The sequence below is a fragment of the Boleophthalmus pectinirostris genome, unplaced genomic scaffold (genome assembly GCF_026225935.1).
Source record: "Boleophthalmus pectinirostris isolate CB_2022bp ecotype Guang Dong unplaced genomic scaffold, ASM2622593v1 HiC_scaffold_21, whole genome shotgun sequence".
Lineage (NCBI taxonomy): Eukaryota > Metazoa > Chordata > Actinopteri > Gobiiformes > Gobiidae > Boleophthalmus > Boleophthalmus pectinirostris.
Genome location: NW_026571175.1, coordinates 4,278,960 through 4,304,993, shown reverse-complemented (window position 1 = coordinate 4,304,993; position 26,034 = coordinate 4,278,960). Strand labels below are relative to the sequence as shown.

The window sequence follows — 26,034 nt, the reverse complement described above, 5'->3', positions numbered from 1 at the left end:
CTGTTCATGGAGACTTGGGCTCAACAGACATTTTGAAGAAAACAAACATGAATTTTCAGGATGTGGTTGGTACATTCATGTCGTTTTAAAAAACATGACAATATCAAGTAATCCAAAGTATTCAGATTACATTACTCACCTTCAGTAACTTAATGGATTACGTTACAAACTACATTTTGGTGTGTGTAATCTGTAATCTGTAGGGGAATACATTTGAAAAGTAACCTTCCCAACACTGTCCACAATATGACATTACACTTAAATGTCTTGTATTACTTGATAAACGTGGATTCTTATTGTTGACGGACTTAACTTCTCCACAGAACAGTTTCATATTATTAATGCCATACTACGGAAAACAATAACATCACCGTGGAAACAAGCAGGTGCCAGACCCACCACCTTTCATTTTCCGTCCATGTCCTTTGTAAATGACATCACCCGTCCTTCACCCTGGCCTCTTCCACACGTCAGTCCGACCTCGGCGCCCCCTGTAGGTCTGTTGTTCACGTGCATCGCCTCATGTGTCTCCATTAACCCCGATCAGATCCTCACACCCTCCGATCGTCCTGTGTGAGGCCTCTGCAGCGTTCACCTCTCGTTCACCTACAGGACATTTACAGGTCACAGGTCAGTCGGGTATTATCACGTCTTTATTGCCCTGTCAGACTTCCATTTAAAAACACTCTGTCTAATGCCATACACTGGAACATTACATTATTTATGAAGATCCTCATTTAGACTTGGTTTGGTCCTCTTCTAATCCTGGTTTAGTCCTACATGTTAATCCCAATTGTGTGCCAAATGTGAAATGAAATGCTATTTAAAGAGTAAAAAGTAACTCGTATTGTATTGTTTTTGTATCATGTTTGTGTGTATTTATGGAGAAGTGTCGTGTTGGATCATGGGTAATGTTGGCTTGTGGACGGAGCGTTGTACAGAAACTTACAGCTAAACGTAAGGAGGGTTTGAATAGAGTCTGGAAGAGATCACTAAATTACTCAAACATGCATAGATGACATCAACAAGCTCTTCAGACATGTGTTTGACAAGGGAACAATATTATAACATGGAAGACACCTCCATAAAACTTAAGTACAGTTTTGACATTAGTACCATATTTTTTGGCCTGTAAGTTGCACCAGCCAAAAAATGCATAATGAAGAAGAAAAATACATATAAGTTGCACTTTTTGGGGGAAATGTATTTTATAACATCAGAGACCAGGAACTGACATTTCCTGTTGAAAGTCAAGTTCTAGTAACAATAGAAGAGAGAACAACAGACTGTTAATGTCACATATGAACAGTTCTTCAGATAAACTATAACATAAACAACAGAACAGAACAAGTTTAACAAACTCTCCATCTCACTCCAAATCCCTAAATCCATTCAATTCTTCATCCTCAGTGTCACTTCTGAACAACTCCACGACCTCCGGAGGTAAACAGAGCACCACTTCCTCTTCTGTGTCGCTGTTGTCAGATTCAGCATCAGTTCCAGTTAGAATTATTCTGGTCTTTCTGAATCTCGACAGGATGGTTTCAGTGTCACTGAAGTCCAGGCTTTGTCCATCCAGTGACTTCAGGAAAGTTTCATGGTGCATCCTCCTGGTGTCTCAAGTTTCTCTCTCACTCCAAACTTTCTTTCTGCCACTCGATTCCCGTTTTCAGCTGCGGATTTCACGACTTGCAGCTTGTAATCTGCAAAATATGATTTTCTTTTTGGGGGCATTTGTGTTCAGTCTTCTCAGTGTCTTTATAAGTTTGTTTAAATTTTCAGTGATACAGAAGTAATGGTGCGATCGACTGACATGATACAGACAGGACAGACATTGTTTCTGCAGTAGAGTGAAGTGACAGGTACAGGAGGAACAGGTGCAGCAGATACTGACACACAAGACTAGAGTCTCTCACGACTTCAGTGTGAACATTTTAATATATAAGTCGCACTGGAGGATAAGCTGCAGGGGAAAAAAAGTGCAATTTATAGTGTGAGAAATATGATACTTGTAACTGGGTACATTTTTAGTGATGTAACTGTAATTTTATTTCAGTGCAAATTTCCAAAACACTTTCCACCTCTGGGTAGATCAGAGCCTTTTTCCTCTTTTCAATAGTCCTCCCCAGCCCTGCCCTCCGCCCCCTCCCTATCTCCAGAAGATCTGTGCCATAAACGCTTTTTCTCTTTTGTTTCATTTGTTACATGTTTTATTCATGCTTCCGCCTTGGACCTTCCTTGAACCCGATCAGATACTGGACTCGGCCCCACCTCAGATAAATCTTATAAACTCATCCTCTCAGGGCTGCTTCCCATTTTCACCCTCCGCTCTCCGCCCTCTCCTCTTTCCTCGCGGACATTAAAGATTCCTGCTCGATAATCCGGTCCATCCTTTATCGTGAGTTTCCTATCTCCTCCTCCTCTCCTCCCTCTTCCCTCCTCCTCCTTCACTTCTCCTCTTCTTCTCCCCTCCTCTCAGTGACCTCTTGTCCACCCTTAAGCCCGTCCTCTGTGCATTCATTGCATCAGTTTTACTCTTATATCTCTCCTTCCACACATTTCATTTGTTTCTATAGATTGCTCCACACTGCATCCTATAGTGTACATGTATTGTTTCTCAGAGAAGTTTTTTTTTTTTTATTTTTTAAGGATATTTATTTACACCTGAAGTTGTAAAGTGGTAAATACAAGCGTCAAAAACAAGTTCACCATCATGTCCACGGTCTGGTGATGGTGGTTGGAGGTGCAGCAGTTGGAGTTCAGAAAGAAGAGTTGGGGGGACAGTACACAGCCCTGTGGACACCCTGTGCTGATAACTTCAGTATGTGAGACTTTCAGGAAGTGTGAGCGCCCCCTAAAGGTGGAGTCCAGGAGAGCAGAGAGGACTTGTCCTGGAGCAGAGCAGGGGAGGAGAAAAGAGAGAGAAAGAGGAGAAAGAATGCAAAACAGATTGAGAGGAAAGAGAGAGAAGGGAAGGGAGGGAGAGAAAGAGAAGAGAGAGAGATAGAGAAGAGAGACAGAGAGAAAAAAAAAGAGACAGAGAGAGAGAGAGAGACAGAAAGAAGTGAGACAGACAGAAAAAGAGAGAGAGAGGAGAGAGAGAGAGGGAGTCTAGAGAGGGAAGAAAGTGAGAGAAGAGAGATAGCGAGAGAGGGAGAGGAGAGAGGGGAGAGAGATCAGACACAGAGAGAAGAGACAGAGATAAAAAGAGACAGAGAGAAGAGACAGAGAGAGATAAAATGAGAAAGAGAGAGAAGAGAGACAGAAAGACGTGACACAGAGACAGAAAAAGAGAGAGAAGAGAGAGAAAGACGAGAGAGAGAAGAGAGCCAAAGGGGGAAAAGAGAGAGAAAAGAAACAGCGAGAGAGAGAGAGAAAAGAGACAGTGAGAGAGAGACGAAGAGAAGAGAGACAGAGAGAGAGAAAGAGAGGGAGAGGAGAGAGAGAAGAGACAGAGAGAGAGAAAAAGAGACACAGAGAGAGAAACAGAGAGAATTGAGACAGACAGAAAAAGAGAGAAGAGAGAGAAGACAGAGATAAAAAGAGCCAGAGAGAAGAGCCAGAGAAAGATAAAAAGAGATAGAGAGAGCGAGAGAAGAGAGACAGAGACAGAGAGAAGTGAGATAGAGAAAGAAAAAGAGAGAGAAGAGAGAGAGGGAAGGGAAACAGACAAAATGGAGACGGAGAGAGAAAAAGAGAGACAGAAGAGAGACAGCGATAGAAAGAGAGAGAGAGAAGAGAAGAGAGAGAGAGGGGAGAGAAGAGATACAGCACGAGAGAGAGAAGAGAGAGATATAAGAGACGGAGAGAAAGAGATACGAGAGAGAGGGAGAGAAGAGAAGTGAGACAGAGATAGAAGGAGAGAGAGAAAAGAGAGGGCGGGAGGAAAGAAGAGAGACAGAAGAGAAAGAGAAAAGAGAGAGGGGAAGAGAGAGACACTTCATTTATCCTGAGGGAAATCCAAGTTTTGCTGCAGTCACATTTCCGCTGCTGGTCTCGGTCCCTCTGTGTCTCCGGTCAGTTTAACAGGAGTCGGGTCAGGGAGGGTCAGCAGATCTGTGTCAGGGCGGCTTCAGGAGAGGAAGAGAAACAAAACACAAACATAGAAAGAACTTTTTTTTATTTTGCTCGCGGCGTTTTGCCTTAAGGCCCGGTTCAGTCTTGATTTATTATTCAGAACAAACGGCCGGTGTTAAATCGTGTTGTATCTGTGCGGCTGACGGGGCCGATCTGTCCTCTCAACATCCACCGCTCTTCTTTCATTTCTACTGCGGCGCTCACAGATAGAGGGCGCTCTTCTTATCACATATGTACGGAAGCCGAGAGGGGTCGCGACAAACTCAAACGCCACAACAAATACAAACGCGACAACGCAACAAAAAGCCACAACACACCAAAAAAAGCCACAACGAACTAAAAAAAGCCACAACGTAAATGACTGTGGGACTCTATTTTAATGCAAACGCGGCAACAAATACAAATGCCACAACACAAACGGAAATGCCGCAACACATTAAAAAGTCACAACACATCAAAAAGCCACAACACATTAAAAAGTCACAACACATCAAAAAGCCACAACACATCAAAAAGCCACAACACATTAAAAAGTCACAACACATCAAAAAGCCACAACACATCAAAAAGCCACAACACATTAAAAAGCCACAACACGTTCAAAAAGCCACAATGGAAGTGACCGCAGGACTCTATTTTCCGACGGACCGATCAAGCGGCAAGTGAAGAAGAAGAACTATAACGTGAAACGAATAATGATAAACTTCTCTGTTCCTTTACTTTTCAAGTTGTAGTTCTTCTTCTTCACTTGCCGCTTGATCGGTCCGTCAGAAAATAAAGTCCCATTTTCACTTCTGTTGTGGCTTTTTGATGTGTTGCGGCATTTGCATTTGTGTTGTGGCGTTTGTATTTGTTGCGGCGTTTGCATTAAAATAGAGTCCCGCGGTCATTTCCGTTGGCCCTTTTTGATGTGTTGTGGCTTTTTAAATTGTTGTGGCTTTTTAAATGTGTTGTGGCTTTTTAATGTGTTGTGGCATTTGTGTTGTGGCATTTGTATTTGTTGTGGCATTTGCATTAAAATAGAGTCCCGCGGTCACTTCCGTAGTGGCTTTTTAATGTGTTGTGGCTTTTTGATGTGTTGTGTTGTGGCAATGTGTTTTAATTTGTGTTGTGGCGTTTTGTATTTGTTGCGGCGTTTGCATTAAAATAGAGTCCCGCGGTCATTTCCGTTGTGGCTTTTTTGTTGTGTTGTCGCATTTGTATTTGCGGCGTTTGCGTTTGTTGTGACCCCTCTCGGCTTCCATACATATACCATCCTTCATTGGACACACACACACACACACACTCCTCTGCTGTCCGCTCAGGGCCTATCGCATTCGTCCGAGCCTCCATAAAGACGCACTGTACAGGCCTCTTAACCACACACAGCCGAGTATGGATCAGGCCTATTCATATGAGACTAATTACACGTACAATCAGGAGTTTTACGCATGGAGTTGTCAGGCGTCGTAAGCACAAGGTCAGGGAGATTATTCGGTATTAGACGTGCTTTAAAAGGGTTTAGGGGTATTTTTATTAGGCCTGGTTCAGAACTGGTTTAGACTAGGTTAAGTCTTGATGAAACCTGATTTGAACCTGGTTTAATCCTGTAAATCAGGTGTTACTTGGTGCTTATTTGGACCTGGTTTAGTCCTGATTTTGACTTGGTTTAATCCTGGTTTGGATCTGGTTTAATCCTGGTTAAATCTTGGTTTAGTCCCATTTTAAACCTGGTTAAACCCATGTAATTCTGCTAATGAGTAACAAGTCAAGGTCTGGTTTAGTTTTGGTTTAGACATCGTTTTTTTGTTTTGTTTTTGTTTTTGTTTTTTTCCAGGTTTAGTTCAAAATTCATTGGTACTGATATTTTTAAAATCTGTGGTATCGCCCATCACTGCTCCAAAGGCCAAAACAGGACCATGCACACTAAGTCCTGGTTTAGTCCTGGTTTTAGTCCTGGTTTAGTCCTGGTTTTAGTCCTGGTTTAGTCTTGGTTTAATCCTGGTTTAGTCCTGGTTTAGTCCTGGTTTTAGTCCTGGTTTTAGTCCTGGTTTAGTCTTGGTTTAATCCTGGTTTAGTCCTGGTTTTAGTCCTGGTTTTAGTCCTGGTTTTAGTCCTGGTTTAGTCCTTGGTTTAGTCCTGGTTTAGTCCTGGTTTAGTCCTGGTTTAGTCCTGGTTTAGTCCTGGTTTAGTCCTGGTTTAGTCTTGGTTTAAGTCCTGGTTTTAGTCCTGGTTTAGTCCTGGTTTAGTCCTGGTTTAGTCCTGGTTTAGTCTTGGTTTAATCCTGGTTTAGTCCTGGTTTAGTCCTGGTTTTATCCTGGTTTAGTCCTGGTTTAGTCCTGGTTTAGTCTTGGTTTAGTCCTGGTTTAGTCCTGGTTTAGTCCTGGTTTAGTCATGTTTTAGTCATGTTTTAGTCCTGCTTTAGATTTATTCATTTCAACCTTACTCAGGTTCATATGAGTCCAGATTTAGACCTGTCTTAGTCCTGGTTCACTCCTGATTTACAGCTATAGGTTTATGGGCTTAGAGACACATGTAATTGACTTATTGATCCATATAGAGACCTGGTTTAGTCCTGGTTTAGTCTTGGTTTAGTCCTGTTTTAGTCCTGGTCTAATCCTGGTTTAGTCCTGGTTTAGTCCTGATCTAGTCCAAGTTGACTCATGCTCTATACCCCTGCATTTGTTTAGGTTTATGGGGCAGTAGTTGGTGTAACTGGGTTATTGATCCATAGAGACCTGGTTTAGTCCTGCTGTAGTCCTGGTCTAGTCCTGGTTCACTCCAGGTTTATATCCCTGCATGTGTTTATAGACACAGTAAAATGAAGCTGAGTTATTGATCGGTACAGAGATTTGGTTTAGTCCTGTTTCAGTCTTGGTTTTGTCCTGGTCTTATCCTGGTTTAGACCTGCTATAGTCCTGTTTTAGTCCTGGTCTAATCCTGGTTTAACCCTGGTTTAGTCTTGTTGACTCTTATTTTATACTCCTGCATGTGTTTAGGTTTATGGGGCAGTAGCTGGTATTATTGGGTTATTGATCCTTACAGAGACCTGGTTTAGTCCTGGTTTGGTTCTGGTTTAATTCCGGTTTAGCCCTGGTTTAGTCCTGGTTTAGTCCTGGTCTTGTCCTGGTCTTGTCCTTGTTCGCTCTATACTGAAAGCTTTTCATTCCACGCTCTTTTGTCTAATGTATGTAATTAATGTCTCTCTCTCTTTTTTATGATGATTATTTATGTTTTGATTTGTTTTTATTGTGATTTTAATGTATTTCTTATTCTGTAAAGCACTTTGGAATACTTTGTGGATGAATTGTGCTTGCCTTGACTATTCCCGCATGAGTTTTTAGACACAGTAACAGGTATAACTGTAGTCTTGGTTTAGTCCTAGTTTAGTCCTGGTTTAGTTCTGGTTTAGTCCTGCTATAGTCCTGCTGTAGTCCTGGTCTAGTCCTGCTCCACACCCCCGCTCCCGCTCCTGTTCGTGTTCGGTTTGTGGGGCAGTCGCAGGTGTAATTGTCTTATTGATCCGTACACAGATCCCTGACTCTTTTGTGATAACATTTATAGCGGCTTAATGACCACATTAATTACACTATCGATGGGCTAATTATGATTTGGCTAATCCACTCCGCGCTAACGAGAGAGGGGAACGGAAACACTAGCACGCCTATAGAAAATGTACGCTTTAAACTCTATATGAAGCCTTTGTGTGGACCAGACCAGGTGTAATTATAGCTTTAATGAAAGACTTGCTGTGTGCTCTTCATTAAAATATATATATATAACTCCTCTAAGGATCAGAGAGAAATATAGTGAATGGAAGTATATGCATAGTCTACATGAGCACACTGACATTTGAACTGTGCTATACACATGATTATTATTAAACCAAGAACGCTCAACTTAATATTGAGAGCTTTAAGACCAGAAGAGACTTTAAAGTTCATGCAAAGATTGTGAGATGAAGAAAGAGAAAACTAACAGGAGTGAAGTAATCTGCTGATTATCTGTGTAAACAGGTCTAAAATAGAAATGTATACCTGTTCCTGGCCTTATTTTGACATTTAATAATACAACAACAACAACACATTTTATTTATATTGCACTTTACATAAAATAATCTCAAAGTGCTACAGGTAAAAACAGGGAATAACAGTGCAACTGTTGGGTTGACAAAGTACAATATTGTCATTAGGGAAAACTATTTCTTTGAAATCTGAGTTCTGGTTTAGTCGTGGTTTAGTTCTGGTTTAGACCTGGTTTAGTCCTGATACAGTAGAGTGACCATATTTCCGTTTGTGAAAACCAGGACACCTAAGCGAGGGTGGAGGGGCGGTCAGGCCCGTCAATAATGACAAACATGAAATAAATGATACTCATAGTTAGTTTACTCAAAGATGCCTCATGATTTCTGTAATGAATGGACTACTGTGAGTCAGAATCAGGGAATCCTCTTTTTAATGCAATGCACTAGTGCAAATCCAGCATTTATTTATTTTTTTAATCCATGTCCAACACAGAGAAGGAGTTCAGGGATTACGTGACATGCCCCACCATGGGTGTGCAAAACGTTGTGAAAGAGTCCATTCACACTGGTTTGGTTCTGGTTCTGGCCCAGTTGGTTTTGGTTCAGTTCCAGGTTTGGTCATAGTTTAGCCTCAACCCCAAATACTGTGGTTATTTTTCAAAAGTAAAAAAATAGTACGGCTTATATTTAGTTTTGTTCCATCTAAAAATAACAGTGTGTAGTTTGAGCAAACGCCAGAGGGAAAGTATTTGCACTACAGTAAACACATTCTACAGACTAAAACCATGATTTACTCAACAAAAAAGCAACAAAAACATTTTAAAAGTCATGTTTTAAACCCATTTGATAATCTCACCGTCTCAGCATTTGGGTCAAACGTTTCCATCAGAACAATTGATTCTGCTCAAATCCAGGACAAACCGGATTTCGCCGTTATTATCATCACATGCTAACCTAGCTTTCATGCTAACGTAGCTTTATCCTAATCAGGTGAACTCAGTGATCTCATTGGTTTAAACTAACGACTATGCTCATGCTAACGCTACTGCTGCTGCTGCTGCTGTACTTTCAGATTTTACACTTACTTAGACAAAGTTTATTATATATTTATTTATTTATTATATATTATATATGTACAAGTAAAGTAAAAAAAAAAAGAAAAAAAAGAACATAAGATGTTACATAAGGTGAGTTGTCATACGGTTGTAGGGAGTATTATCGGTCCCTCTATAGTCTGGTGCAGTGGGTGAGTTGTTGTACAGTTGTAGGGAGTATTATCTGTTATATAAAGATGAGTTATTGTACAGTTGTAGGGAGTATTATCTGTTACATAAGGTGAGTTGTCATACAGTTGTAGGGAGTATTATCTGTTACATAAGGTGAGTTGTCATACAGTTGTAGGGAGTATTATCTGTCCCTCTATAGTCTGGTGCAGTGGGGGAGCAGGAGTGTCCATGATGCAGAGCAGTTTGTCCAGTGTCCTCGTGTCCCTCACTGGGACAAATGTCTCCAGTTCACAGTGGATCACGTGAGCAGATTTAAGGATCAGTTTGTCTCTCCGCCCAAACTCTGAAGTGTCTCACCACAACACAGCTGCTTCTGTCGAACTCTTCATTTGGCACCAAAAACATTCATCAAATATGATTTTATCAGAGAGGATTTTGGGCGATCATTAGCGGATTAGACTTGGATTAGACACTCAGATCATTTGAGACGAGAATTTAGACTAAAAATGTTGAAGTTTTCATTTCTGTGTTCCATGTTCTTTCTTTATTTAAAAAAAAAAAAAAAAAGTGAGTACATGCTACTTAGCCTTTTTTCTGTCAGTTTTTGTAATATTGTACTGACTGTTCTACTGTGTGGAATATATGAATTATAAAATGTTGTAAATAAAATTAACATGCTAAATATTTTTCATTTATAAAATACATAAAATACTATATGGATTCTATTTTGACACATTTCAAAGTTCACATCTCAAAGTGAAAGTGTATTTGACTGTGTACATGTTTATTAAAGCAATACCAGTGCACTACTATGATTAAGTGCATACTGTTGTGTCCTTCAGCAAGACACCCAGTTGCCTAATATGAGTTTAGGGTTCTGGACTGATGGTGCAGACTGACATCCTCACTTCCATTTTTCTACCCCAGAAGCAGCTACTGTCAGCTATATAAATCTATATAATCTATACATTGTTCATAATTTAGTACATTATGTTGGGTTCTACTGACCTCGGCATCTGGAAATGGATTCCCTGCTCTGTTGTTGACCAAATTACACTGACTTGCACAAGGGAAATTACTCGGACACAGTGTAGCCCACTCTTTTAAAATATAATAACCAGTAGCAAAAAAAAAAAAAAAAAAAAAAAAATGCTAACAACAAAAAAAGTACAGTTGCAAAAATAGAAAGGAACAATAACACCTCCATTGCTCTTCTTATGCAACAGAACTTCTCCAGAGCTCAGTCTACAGAGCGACTGCCTCTAATGTTCCAGAAACTCAGACTGGACTCTTACTTTTACTGCAATACAATACCGTTTCATATTTCTTATTTATTTGTAAAGGGACAGCACATATTAATGAACATTAAAAAAAACACACACAACACACTCACTGTACACACACAAATTCGCTTCAAACTGTTGATTTGTAGTTCAAAGTCAAGAGTTTAAGAGTTAAACCAACAACCCCTCAATATAAAATAAAATGTAATTTGGTTAAACATGGTGACATATTTGGCCATTTAACATCACTATTTTAAAGCTTTAGAAAATGCTGCAGTGTTGACAGTTCTTGTATATGAGCAGACACTGTGTTCCATGTCTGACCTGCTCAATAAGCAAAAGAGTCTGTCCAAAAGCTTTTTCTAAACAGCACAGAGCAGTCTCCTCTAGAGCTGCTCTTGTTGTGAGATTTGAATTTCTTTTCACAAACTCCAGACTGTGGTAATTTGATACTTAAAGACGCACAGATATCAATATAAAATACATTCACACAATTGCTCTTTGACCAACGTAATAAAAATCATATGAAGTGTAGAGTTGGAATCTAAGTCTACGTTCAGACTGCAGGGCTTAATGCTCAATTCAGATTTTTTTTGTGAAATCCGATGTTTTTGCGAGGTCGTTCACATTTCCAATTAAATGTGACTTGTATGTGACTCCAGTGTGAACATTAAACGGCCCAAAAGTGTCCCACATGTGACACTGGAGACACGATGACGTCAACTGCAGTGAGCGTCTCTGTGTTTATGGAAGTTGTCCAAACATGGACGCAGCATTGAGCACCTGGAGATTTTAAAGTTCCTCTCGTACCGGAGCCAGAACATGAACAACTTATAACACTTTGTCATCCACCATACTTGTAGCTTTCTAACAGTTTCTGCCTACTTCAGTGCAGAATAGTGACGTTTGTGTCTTGTTGATAACGTGTAGATTGGATGAATGCGCCTTGACCGTTTAGACTGAAGTCGCATGTCAAAAGATCAGATATGTATCAGTTTCAGGAGCACATATCCAAGTGTCCTGGGTCACATTTGAAAAAATCAGATCTGTGTCCTTCAGACTGTCATTAAAAGATCAGATACAGGTCACATTGGGACCAAAAAATTGGATTTGGGTCACTTCAGGCTGCCGTGTGAACGTAGTCTAAATCCAAACCCAAATACTGTTGCACTGAATGAAACATAAAAACAAATAAACTAATCTCGTCTAAACTCTTCCTCTCTTCTTCTTCCGTACAGGACCCCCCTCTCCCCCTCGAGACCTGGTGTACTCTCTGAAACAGTCGACGCTGGTGTTGGAGTGGGCGCCCCCTGCTGACAGTGGGGGGAGAGCGGACCTGTCGTACAGTGTGGGCTGCAGGAGGTGCACCCCCGGGCGATGCGATCCGTGCGGGGCCAGTATCGGTTTTGTGCCGCAGCAGATCGGCCTGACGGAGAGGACGGTTACCGTGGTGAACCTGTTACCCAACACCAACTACAGCTTCACTGTGGAGGCGCTCAACGGAGTCTCAGAGCTTCTGCCCAAGAAGAGGTTCTACACCCAGGTCAACGTGTCCACCAGCCTGCCCGGTGAGAGCTGCTTTACACTCCACTCACGCTGTTGGGTTTCAATGCTCGTACCGATTCCGATACTATAGCTTTACCTGTTGATTTCGATGTCAAAAAATACCAGAACAGAGACTGAAAACAGCTTTTATTGCCTTTAAACATGTTACGTAACTGTTAATTATCTCTCAAGTAATTACAGAACAACTTTGCGTCAATAAAAGTTCAAAGATTCTTAGACTTTTGGGACTGATTATGACTAGTAAATCGTTTTATTACATCAGCTTATGTCAAATCAGTACACCGACTGAACCGATGTTTCAAAGCTGATACCCGATTTAGGAAATTTTTCAGTATCTGCGCCAAAATCAGATTGTTTTGACGTGGTTTTGCTGGGTTTCAGAAAAGGATGCACCGATACATTACTGGTATGAGATATTTGCACCAGTACAGACAAATTTGCTGGATTGGATATCGACTTCCATTGATGTAATTATGGATTTTTGGATTGTAGTCAACCCAGAAAGTCCCATAATGTTTAAACTTATTCTGTAGAGCAGTGTTACCAAACTGTTTTTTTTTTTTTTTTTTTCTGTGGACTCATATTTTAAAAGTCACAAACCTTCATGACCCAAGTCAATAGACATTATTCGGAAATCACTAAATAAAGTTGGATTTGATCATTATTGAACATTAATGAGGATATTTTATTGTTGACTGAGTGATCGTGTCTCTGAACAATTAGTATTCCTCAGGTGTTAAACAATGAAAAACAGTCATTGAAGCAGCAATAAAAGGATCCAGAAGTCGCCTGTTTGGACATTAAATGTAGAACATTTCTTTTTCTTTTCAACATTCAATTGAAGCAACAATATTGGAACAAAATAGTCAATAACATAATTACGAAAAGATTAGAAATGATTCAAAACATGTCTTAACATTTGAACATTTCTAGTGAGACAGGTGGGCCCGTCTGTGTTTTTGTAGCGTGTTTCAGTCCGGGTGCAGGAGGACACACAGCATCAGATCAGACGCAGCGTTCAGTCTGTTTCCGTGTTTTGCTTTCATTTTGTGAGCACAGAAAATCTCATGTGTCAGAACTGTAAACTGCAGATCTACATGCAGATTGTGACAAGACGACCCCCCCAAAAAAATCTCTTGCCATCCACCTGAGGTTCATGACCCAGTCTTTGGGAAACAATACTGTAGAGCAGGGATGTCCAAACTTTTTTCATCAAGGGCCACATATCTAAACACAGTTGAAGCACTGTGGCCGTAGACTGATGCTCAATACAGTGAATAATTAAAATATGTGCATAATTAACACTTTAGAATGAGCCATCAGTCCTTTATTCATGCTAAGATTGTTAAAACCACACAGTAAATATTAAATATTAACTTTATCAAGGTAGATTTTCAAAAAACTTGCAGTAAAAACTTCACTTTTAATTGATGCAAAGTAATTTGGGCCAATTCACCTGAGGGCCAAGAAAATATTGTCTGAGGGCCGCATTTGGCCCACGGGCCATAGTTTGGACATGCCTCCTGTAGAAAGATAAATAACAGCTATAACACATTTGGATCAGTTTGGTCTTGTTTTATTTTAGTTCAGCTGTTTTCAGTCTCTGCACTGGGATCTGTTGATATTGGAAGATACTTAAAGCTGTAGTATCAAAAACTGTACTGGAACTGTTAAAGCTGGAACAGTTTCAGATCGGGTTGCAGGCTTAAGTCATTCAGTCGATTAATCGGTGATGGGGTCTTAGTTGACCAAAGTGTGTATTAGTTGACTATTTGTTTTATTTAGACGATAAGGATTTATACGGGAGCAGAAAGGAGAAGTTATTGAGTGAGTCAGTTGAGTTCATGATTTGGTATTTTTGAAGTGGTACTTTTATACTTTTATACTTTTAATTAAGTTGCTTTTTTCAAATGAGGCTTTTACTTTACAAAATTGACTACTTAAATTGGTGGTTGAGTGAGTTGTTGCTGAAGATTTTGTATTTTTGGGTAATTTAAACTCATGAGTTCACAAGTTTAATCATTTTTATATAAATACATTGTTTCCTAGTGCTTTTTTCCCTTGATATATATTTGTTTTTGCATGAACTCCCCCTGCTGGAGTCGTCTTGTGAGTGCAGTTTGGGTCAGATAAACAGAGATACAGAATATTTTTGAGAGTTTTTGCCACGGATACTTTTTAGTCGACCAATCAATCATCAGGGCATGTCTTTAATCCAACAAGAATGTCTTTAGTCAACGACAGGCCTAGTTTCAGACATCCAGACAATATTATTTAATTCAGATTATTGCATTATTACAGCATTGTTTATGTTTTTGTATAACTATGGAGAATTGTCGCGTGGGAGCATGGATGATGTCGACTTTTGGGTGGATTTATGGGTTAAAATAGGCTCAGGAGAGGTCGCTAAATTACTCAAACATGCTTGGATGGCATCTAAAACCTCTTTAAGCGAACATGGTAGAAAACATACACTAATGCTCCTTCTTTAATTTACAGATGAGATAATTTGACTTTTGCAAACATAAAAAGTGCCAAATTGCTCTTTTATTTCTCCGGTCTGGTTCTGTACTTAACCCAAACAGCTGAGGCAAAGTAGGTCAGAGCTTTTGAGGGAAGGTGATGAAGTTAATGAAGTAAACTGGGGCCAGACACTGCTCCACTCTCTCTTCTTATAATACACAATCTGCCTCCTCATCTTTGTATGTGCTTTTTAGCCTCGTGTTAAGCCAAAGTTTGAATATAGTAAAGGAAGACACTTTATAAATAGACTAAGTTTTATTTTTCACAAGGTTTCATGCATTTTTCATGGTTGGAGCGGAAAGAAAGTTAGAGCCGTGCTTAAAGGTCCACAGCTCACTTAGCACAGTTGACCCAAATTTGGAGCAATTTTCGAGGCTAGAGTAGATTTGAAAAAGTCGGTTTAAAAAATCTTTCGAGTGTATATATGGTACAGAGGAGGGAGAGTGAATATGTGGTACAGAGGATGAAGAGGACAGGGTCAGATGTGGTGGTGGAAACAAAGTAAAAGTGCTGTACTTTACTATACATCTTAGGCATCTTTACTTTACTGTATTTTTCAGACTATAAGGCGCACTTAAAATCCTTTAATTTTCTCAAAAATCGACAGTGCGCCTTCTGTATTAATTCTGGTTATGCTTACTGACATTAAACCGATTTTATGTGGCACATGGCGCTCAAAAATCTGTCAAAATATTTTAGTACGACTTTAGTAAGATACAATGTTGCACCGCTTGATGGATTGTACATTACGGCTACCGAAGTAAGGAGCCTCGCAGAATAACGGCAATTTGGCATTAAAAGGTGCTAAAATAAATGTCAAATTTGGATTCCTTATGATGTCCCCTTTCGAGATTCTTTGGTTTTTGATATTGGATCAGTAGTTGCTCAGTAAATGCAAGTTGAAATTCGGCAAAATATCTCAGTTAATCCGTTAAACCGCTACTCTGATCATGTTAAAATTTGAAATTTTCGCTTTCTTGACTATGACTTACCCATACACTGATTTTCCTTACAACTGGACAATGTGAATGTTCAAACTGCATTTTTTTGGGGTGAACTGAGGAGGAATGACCCGTGGACACCTGGGCTAAGGATCAGTCTCAAGTGTCGTCCGTTTGTTTCAGTTAATATACCTTATGATCCAGTGCGCCTGGTGGAGTCTTGTGGAGTAAAGGCAATCTGGCATTAAAAGGTAATTCATCTCCCAGATTTGGATTCCTTATGATGTCCCATTTCCAGAGATACTTTGGTTTTTGATATTGGACCAGTAGTTGCTGAGTAAATGCAATTTGAAATTCAGCGACCACTCAAAAAATTGTAATAATGAAATTGCAATATCTCCGTTACTCCATTAAACCGTTACTCCGATCATGTTAAAATTTCAGATTTTGGCTTTCTTGGCCATGACTTACCCATACATCAATTTTCTTTACAACTGGGCAATGTGAGAGTTCAAATTGCAATTTTTTGGGGTGAATTGAGGTAGAATGACCCGTGGACACCTGGGCTAAGGGATCAGTCTCAAGTGTCGTCCGTTTGTTTCACTTAATGCGCCTTATAATCCTGTGCACCTTATGTATGAAAATAGATGAGAGAATTCAACATTATTGTGCATTATAATTCGGTGTGCCTTACAGTCCAAAAAATATGGTACATTTTAACATGTAGACTTTTTACTTCACTACTTTTGAGTGAAGGTATCTGTACTTTCAACCCCTCTACATTTCTGAACAGGATTGAAAAGTAAAAGTATTTATGTTATTTTATTATAGTTTGAGACCTGCTGAAAAGGCTGATGGTGTCACGATGAAACAGAGGGAGGACCCAAAGTGCAGTACTGCTGTTAAAGTGCTTAAAAAATCCAAAAATAGAAACTGACAAGACATGACACTGACACTGACAAAAGGCTCTACTCACACTACGTCACAAACCAGGAAGACATTTGGAAACATGTGATGACAACTTCCGGCGGGCTTTGTTCACAGTCTGACCAAATCTAGGAAAAATTAGAAAATGTCTCAGTTTTCTTCATCTTCATGTCATTGTTGCGTTCCGTTATGTTTGACATAACAAGACACACCAAAATATTATGCAAAAACAATGAGGATCAAAAACATGACAGAGGGTTTATTTTTCACTATAGGGATGTCCCAATCACATTTTTTTGCCCCTGAGTCTGAGTCATTTGATTTTGAGTATCTGCTGATACTAAGTCCCAATCTATAAAACATTATGAAATGAACTAAGTGCAAAGAATAAGACCCAGGATGTGTGCGGAGATCAGATTGTGTTGATTTCATATGTAGTATTTGGGCTGAACTTGTGAAAAATCATATGTCAAAAACTTTAATTTTATTAACTTTTCTAACCATGCACCATCATTGTTGAAAATCTTGACTTTTACTACAGTCTGGTCTTGGAATGTGTAACTTAATAAACTTAATAAACTGGACAAAACAGGAACCAGACCAGAATCAGATCAGAGTTGAGACTCGACTCTGCACAATCTACACTTTGTATATTTGATATTATATGTTTGCATGTGCATTATATTTGAAACATTGAGGCTCATCTATGAAATCCAAATACAAAATCTTACCAAATAAAAACGAGATGACAGAAGCCCCACAGCCTCTCTCCCCCGGCCGCCCCCACATCCACAGAGCACACACTGCAACATCCGTTCCACTGCTCAATAGACACTTCATGCCCCTGGACCCACCCTAAAAGCGCCAGCTCATCTGCGTAATATGCAAACAAACAGTACCGTGCGACGACGCCATCGGCTGCACAGGTGTGAACACGGGCCACAGAACCCCAGGTAACAGCACCTGAGCACGGCCCAAAAGTCCCAGCCCAAGTGTGCCTCTAGTACAGCAGGCGCTGGGACAGACAGTCACGCTGGATATGGATGTCCCTGAGCAAATCCCACGCCTCAGTAAAAAAAAATTTTAAATAAAATAAAAACTGTTGTGTGCTGTGTGTTATAAACATATATTATTTATCCGATACCTGATCTGAACATAACATCCGAGTCCGGATCGAGTCCGCAGTCATGTGATCGGAAATCGGCGCTGATCAGATCGGGACAACCCTATTTTTCACACTTTCATAGTCTGAGCAAATATTCAAATAAAAACAGCTTGAAAAAAACGAGACATAATTGTTTTTGTTGGACAAAATTAATCTAAAATTTGTATCAAAATCACCACATTTGAAGCTTTATTAGATCTCAAAATCTGTGCAAAACACTTTTTACTCATTAAGTACATTTTTAAACTGGTCCTTTAATACATTTACTTAAGTTGATTGTTTCATATGATACTTTTACTTTTACACTGGTCAGATGGAGCAGAGAATACAGAAGAGAAGGTTAATATCTTGACAGGTGATTGGTTTAGAGTCAAAAATAGAAGAATGTGATTGGCTGACAGAAAAAAAATACATCTTCCTGGTTGATTTGAGTTTCATTTAGTTCTTTTTTTCAGTTGTTTTTTTCCAGTAAAATTTTATCTTCTTGGACACACATTGGGAAAAATAATAAAAATGCGATGTAAAAGTTGTGTGATTGCTGCTGTGGCTGTAATCAGTGCGTGCTCTGATCTGATCCGGTTAAAGACACATCCTGTACTTTTCCAGAAGAGGACCCTTGATTAAAAACTGAAGGAGTTTGTTTATTACTTGATCTGCATTTTGGCATAAATCAGCTCCTGTTTAGCACCAAGAAATATCAAGTGTTTTGAAAAGAAACAAAAGAAAGTTGTTTTTGAAGGAGCGAGCTGTCCTCCACAAATTTTCAACAGTTAATGTGTCTTTCTGTTGACTGTGGAAGGGCTGGTTTCCTTTAAAGGTTCTATAGTCAACAAAACGGATTCTTGTGAACTTTAAGTCATGTTATATGTTAGTCTGTATACATCTCCAAAGCTCACAATGCTCTGGAATATGTCATAGTTTTCAAGTGAACAGCTTCCTTTACAACTTTAAAATATTTTTTGTTTGAATACAATTGCTTCTTTAATGTAGACAGGGTTCCAACAGTCATGGGAATTGAAAATGTAATTTTCCAGGCCTGGAAACATTTTTGAAAAGTTAATGAATTGTAGTATCTCTTTCACGCAGCTCCAGTGTTCTGTTAAGATCTCATGAGACTAGTATGTTTATTTCTGAATGTTTGCACTTTTTGTTTAAAAGAGACAACAATAAATGCACTGACAGGATTTTAAATGTTCAAAAACTATAATCCCAAACCATAAAGTGAGTGGAAAGAGTTAACATTTCATGTTTAGCCCTAAAAGTCTGATCAGTTCTACATGTAGGTGCTGTAAAGTCATGGAAAATTCACTTTAGGTCATGAAAAATCATGGAACGGTTTTGAAATTTTGTCAGTGAAAAAGAGTGAGAACCCTCTATAGGATTAACAAAAATAATAAAAAATATTATATAATAATATTATATTAAAAAAGTTATAACATTCAAAAATTACATTACAACATTGGCTCAGTGTATCATCGTCTAAGATCTCCACACATTTTGCAGTGTATTATTCGGTAAATTAATGTTGAGGTACACTTGAATGCGTTTGACCCATCCTTCAGCATCTCTGGTTTAAACCTGTATTTGACCCATTCTTCATTATCCCCAGATTAAACCTGCATTTAACCCAGTCTTCAGTGTCTCCGGGTTAAACCTGCATCTGACCCACTCCCTACATACTGTGGCCAGACCATACGTTATTCAACAACTTGACTTTATGGATATTGTTTGAGATGCGTATCCAGACTCTCCCAGAGTTTTACACCACATACAGATACACAAACACTTTTGCAGGTAGATGGAACATTGGACGATATGAAATTTCCATAAACTCTAAATTGATGATCTCTCTCTCTCTCAGTTTGAACAAGCTTTGTAAATGACTCGGTAGCAAATTGTTGAATTCTTTAACTAAAATGACCAGTGTGCAACAGAGGAAACCCACCCAGACAAAGGGAGAACATGCAAACTCCACAGAGAAAGGCCCTGGAGACAAACCACTGGCTCCATTATGATATTAGAGGTAAGTGTGTGATTGTTGCACATATAGGACTGGACATACTGTATCTCTGGGGTTATTCTGGACTAAATGATCAGGTGTATGAGAGCAGCAGCAGCAGGAGCAGCCGTGAGCGTGAGGCAGAGCATATGAATGAACATCTGTAATTACACTGCAAATTCACCAGATTAGAGATAATAAGATAATGTACATCTGCTGTCCCTATAGGCAAGTTCCACTCAACACTCACAGTCAGAGTCTGCACTGGGATTTCTAGATTGAATTTTGCATTGTAAATGTTATTTTTGGATTCACAACAACCGTGTTATGGATATTAGTTGCCACATAGCTGCTTAGCATCTGTAATGTCATGGAATTATTAATATTTGACATTTTCTATGGGAAATCTATGGGAATGCATGAAAATTTACTTCTGGAACTGGAGCAAAGACTGTATAAATAAGTGGACTAAGTGAGTATGACAGCATTCAGCTTCAACCAAATGACACTCCTGATACTAACATCCTCCTGATACAGTTACAGGCCAGGCTCCAACTCCGACTCTGAGTGTCATAGCAACCACAAGAGCCAATCATGATTGAGGTTATTAAATGTGCAGGCCCTTCTCAACAGAAAGCAGGAAGGGGGCTTACTTACTAACGAAATGCACTAACTGTCAATCAAACCTGTGCTAACATTAACGGGAGCGACCTCGAAGAATGGAGGCATCTGATTGGTCCATTATTTATGTATTTATGTACGTATGTTATATCTTGATTTAGGGAATTAATTAAATGAAAAATTCAGGATCATGTAGAGCGAGTTAATAAGAACCTTTCAAGACCAAACAGACAGAGAGAGACGACAAGATCCCAGTGTAAGTCACTGGGAGCCAGAGTCAGACCTATTTGGAACTCAGTGCCTTGTGTGTTAGCTGTGTCCATTCATACAGAAGATGAACCAAAGACAGCATTGTTTTCAATGGCCTGTGCTCACTGGTGTCCAAAAAAAAAAAATCAGAAACATGCACCACATGACCCGTGCTGACCAATCAGATTGCTAACTGCTAGAGAGGCGCTAGTGCAGGCTCAGAGTGGTTCTCGGCTAAATCGTACTAAGGTAACTTTTAACCCAACTTTTGTGAAAGCCGTGGACGCCCTCTCAGCTGAACACAGGCAGTTGGAGTTAACAAAAATACATTGATGTATACAATGTTCTATGGGAGGATTTTTATGGGCCAGAGCTCCCAGGAGCTGCAGTACCTGAAGCAGCCACTAGTCCATCTCACACAGGGAGAGAGGGGAGTGTCTTATCCATAGATTTGGATGTCATTAAGAAGTTTCCGATGCGATACATACCTCAATATACAGGCAATGATATGATACATACCTCGATACATAGGCCATGATACGATACATACCTCTATACATAGGCCATGATACGATACATACCTCGATACATAGGCCATGATATGATACGTACCTCAATACAGTGAGTGTTCATTTCGATACAATATATTTCAAATCATTTTGGTACGGTTCAATAAAAATAAAGACTAAAATGTGGCTGTGATACTAAAAGTCTTTAGTGTTAAAGCACTTCTTATGCGAAGTTCATATGAAACACAAACATTTTAATCATCAAAACAGTGAAAATGTCTAATGTGTCCCATAAACAAGTTTCCTTCCTCTGAACAAGCAACAGAACAACAAAATTTAGTAAAATATACCAAAAAAATACCCTTGACGATATCTCGATACAAAAGCCCATGATAATGACACTATATTATCACATTAAATGATACGATATACCAATATTTTTATATTTTTGCACACTTCTACTTATCCAGTTCTTATTGTAGATCCACGGTGACTCTGGGATGTATTCTCGAGTGTATTATCAGTTGTATTACAGTAGTATGAGAGAGGATTCTGACTGTAAAGGTGAGATGTGTTCTGGGATTTCCTCTTACTACATCTCACCTTTAGAGACAGGATTCTCTACTCCATTGTACAGGGTTTTTGTGTGGGCATTATCAGGTGTATTACAGTAGCACAGAGAGCAGACAGGACCACACAGCTCTCCAGTTATTATAGAGGATATTATCAGGCGTGTTGCGGTGGTAGCAGCAGAGCGTACAGTGGGAGAGTGGATTCTGGCCTCTAAAGGTGAGCTGTGGTCGGGGATTTGCAGTGACATTTAAACTTCTGGAGATCGGTCGGTCTGTGCCTCTGCTCAGGGACAGGACCACATGGAAGAAAGGAAATCTTATATCGATACTTAACACCAACATCACACTGGGGGTGTTCTACAGGTATGTGTATGATGGAATATTCAGCAGTTACCATGTGACCACTGATGGGCAAGTTACTTAAAACTGTAATGTGTTATTTATGACTTGTTACTGTCATTTCAAAGTCATTTGTTATATTACAGTATTACTGCATTTAAAATGTAAGGCGTTACATGACTATTACATTACTTTTAAGTTACTCTCACTCTAACTGTGAAGATGCTGAACTTTTGCACCGTATATGGACTAAACCAGGACTAAATCAGGACTGAACCAGAACTGAACCAGGACTGAACCAGGACTAAACTAGGACTAAACCAGGACTAAACTAGGTCTAAACCAGAGCTGAACCAGGACTGAACCAAGTCGGAGCGGAGTTCTGCGCCGGTACTTAAGCTCGCGGTCACCCTACAAGTCTACATGGGCGCATCTCCGGCGTTTCACCGCTGCTGATATCACGGTGATTTTAGTGAATTTGTATGAAGAAAAACCCACCACTTCAATCCAGGTTAAAAAAGCATTGCAACGCGCGTTACTCACATTTGTACCGAGCAAAGTATTACCATTGTTTTCTCTGTAATGCCTTACCTTACTGCGTTACAGCAAAAAGTAAGGCATTACAGTAATTCGTTACTTTGATAACACGTTACTCCCAACACTGATGGTGACACAATGCACCATTTGGCAAAAACAGTACAAAATCATCTCACCTGTTGTAGTTCCGGCTATGTCAGTCGTTTCGAGTCACACTGGCTACATTTACATGATGTATTTTAATTTCGAATGAATTGCTCTGAATTAAATAGTTCAGAATTAAGATATGCTACGTTTTTACATTCGAGGTTTACATGGAGAACAGGTTAAATCATCTTTATTTAATTCTGCTCTGTTCTGATTGGACAGAGACACGAACGGATTTACATCGACCGAAAGAAAACACACACTTCAGCTGCTACCGGCTTTTCTGTCATCTCAGTTTGTCGTTACATCACGGACATAAACATGATCCAAACTTTATCCACAGTGGTTCCCATGATAATTGTGCAGCAGTTGGAGAATTCTCTCATCACGCTTTACGTCTGTCAGCTGAGGAGGAGAAGGGAAGAGTGTCGGAGAAGGAGGAAGAAGACAAACTGAGTGTGAGGCTGCTCTACCTCAGCCCACTCCCACAAATCCAAAGAGACGTGGATGAAAGTCCCAAGTCAGGACTGGTGGAGCCGGATTGTCTGGATCACGTCATTAGGACGACCCAACGAGCATGAACTGAACAACCAAAATTATTTTTAAGAAGAATAAACGTTTACATCATTGTTTCCCAAAGACTGTTCGCAAGAGATTCTTTTTTTTTTTTAGGGTCGCCTTGTCACGATCTGCATGTAGGTCTGAAATATACAGTTTGACAGACTATTTTGTTCTAATATTGCTAGTTCAATTGAAAGTTTGGAAAGAAAAAGAAATGTTCTACATAGGGGTGTCAAATTATCGCGTTAATTGCGATTAATTAATTACAGTCATATTTAGCGCGTTATGTTTTTTAATCTCTAACTTTAGTGTTTGTGTTGCTTTATTATAAAATCTGTTTTTATGTGTTGTTGGGACAACAACACACACACAAAAAACACATTTATAATTTTTTTTATTTCGGTAATTCCACTCATTGCCGGAAACTCACACAAAATGCGCACAGTAAGAGCGTAATGTAAACGTCATGTTCACGTTGGCGGAGTCAGTCTCACAATGGACGAGGTGGAAGAGCCAGTAGAACAGAGGCAGCAGTGCACAGGTAAAAACACATTCGTGTCTTGGAAATTATTCTCCCAGCGTGAAATATAAAAGAAAATAACAAATATAAAATCGCCTACAACTTAAATGTCACTGGTGAAAACAACCTGCATAGACTCATGATGTCTGCACTACTGTCCTATAGTGACCTGCCACATGAGGGGACACACACACAAACACAAACAAACACAAACACACACACACAAACACACACACAAACACACACACAACACACACAAACACACACACACACACACAACACACACACAACACAAACACACACACACACAAACACACACACAAACACACACAAACACACACACACACAACACACACACACACACAAACACACACACACACAACACACACACACACACACACACACACACAACACACAAAACACACAAACAACACACACAAACACACACAAACACACACACACACACACAAACACACACCTTCATCATCGTCATTAACCTGAGAGCATGTGGACCACGTTTCCTTCCGTAGTTACTGCGCGGACATCGCTGTCCTCCCGTGAGCCGTGTACGTTTTCTCGCGTCGCTGCGTAAACCGCACTTCCTCCTGTGCACCTCTAAAAAAGAACTAACACCAAGACTAAAACTGGGACTAACCCAGTCCAGGACTAAACCAAGACTAAACCAGGTCTAAACCAGAACTAAAACCAGGTCTAAACCTGGTCTAAACCAGAACTAACACCAGGACTAAAACCAGGATTAATCCATTCCAGGACTAAAGTAGGACTAAAGTAGGACTAAAGCAGGTCTAAACCAGGACTAAAACAAGGACTAAAACCAGTGATCTCATATATAAAGCATTTCTCTATCAATAATATTTTTAATATGGTTAAGGAAAGACTGGACTTTTTATTGTCTTTAAGTAGACAAAAGTTATGTTCAGATTTCCTCGTCTTTGCTACTTTACAGCAAACAGTTTCTTATTCATGGAGACTTGGGCTCAACAGCCAATTTGGAGAGATTTGTTAAACAATAAATGACTTTATAAAGTCACTTTTTTTGTTCTATATCAGTCTTTTGATCTGCCACAATAATGTAATAATGAATTTAAATGAAAATACCTCAAATTGAAGGCTTTTCTCAGCAATTTTTAGGTGAGATTAAAAAGAGATTAATTAGATTAATTAATTACAGATCATAATTAATTAATCTCTCAATTTTTTTAAATTGCATGACAGCACTAGTTCTACATTTAATGTCCAAACAGGCAACATCTGGATCCTTTTATTGTTGCTTCAGTGACTGTTCTTCATTATTTCAAACTTGAGTAATAGTAATAGTTCAGAGACACGATCAGTCAGTCAACAATAAAACATCCTCATTAATGTTCAATAATGATCAAATCCACCTTTATTTTGTAATTTATGAATAATGTCTATTCACTTGGGTCGCAAAGTTTTGTGACTTTTAAAATATGGGTCCCCAGAAAAAAAAAGTTGGAGAAACCCTGGTTTACATGATGGAGGACTAAATTAATTTGGCTTTAAAATCGTAATAAACCGTCCACTTACTTGGGAATTAAGTTTAATTCTCGATAATCATTTTCATTAGGAGTTAAGTGTTTACATGGTCTTTTCAAAGTGGAATTAATTTTTATTCAGAATTAAATTATTTTTATTCGGAATTAAAGCTCTCATGTAAATGTGGCGTGTGTAGTTGATTAAGAAAAAATAAAAATAAGAGGAAGGAGTAAGTAGAGAGCAGTGGCTGTGTAGGGGGTAGGGGGAAATGGGATTTTTTTGGAGCAACGGTGTCTTGGAAAACACTTTAATATATTTTTTTGCATTATACTGTGTGTCACCTTTAAACCCATACTGTCCCAGAGGAGTCGTTTATCAAGTCTTGGCCCATATAATCTCTGTATCCTTATTTCACCCCCTCTTTCTCCTCTCCTCCATCTCTCTTTCTCTCTTTCTTTCTGTTTTCCCCTCCGTCTTTCACCTGCTTCCCCGTGTGGTCTGCACATTTGTGTTTCTGCTGAGTAAACAGAGGACACAGCGCTGTTAGAGATCCACACACAGGTTTAAATCATGTCATATGGATCGCTCTGTGTTTGGCCTGTTTAAACAAAGGTTTACCATGGCAACGCGCCAATGTTTACCATAGCAACAGACCAACGTTTACCATGGCAACAGACAAGGTGAGAAAGAAGAGTAAAGATCAACACAAAACGGAGTGATTTAGTGTTTTATCAGATTGTGTTGTCACAGC

At 39.4% G+C, this 26,034-nt stretch overlaps 1 protein-coding gene across 1 annotated transcript in view; it reads left to right on the top strand.

Annotated features, from left to right (window-relative positions):
- LOC110157791 (ephrin type-A receptor 7-like) overlaps positions 1-26,034 on the top strand; it is a 358,749-nt gene that overhangs the window by 181,236 nt on the left and 151,479 nt on the right. The window contains exon 5 of the mRNA XM_055157155.1: positions 11,828-12,157. Coding sequence (XP_055013130.1) covers positions 11,828-12,157 — 330 coding nt within the window. The remainder of the gene's footprint in view (positions 1-11,827; positions 12,158-26,034) is intronic.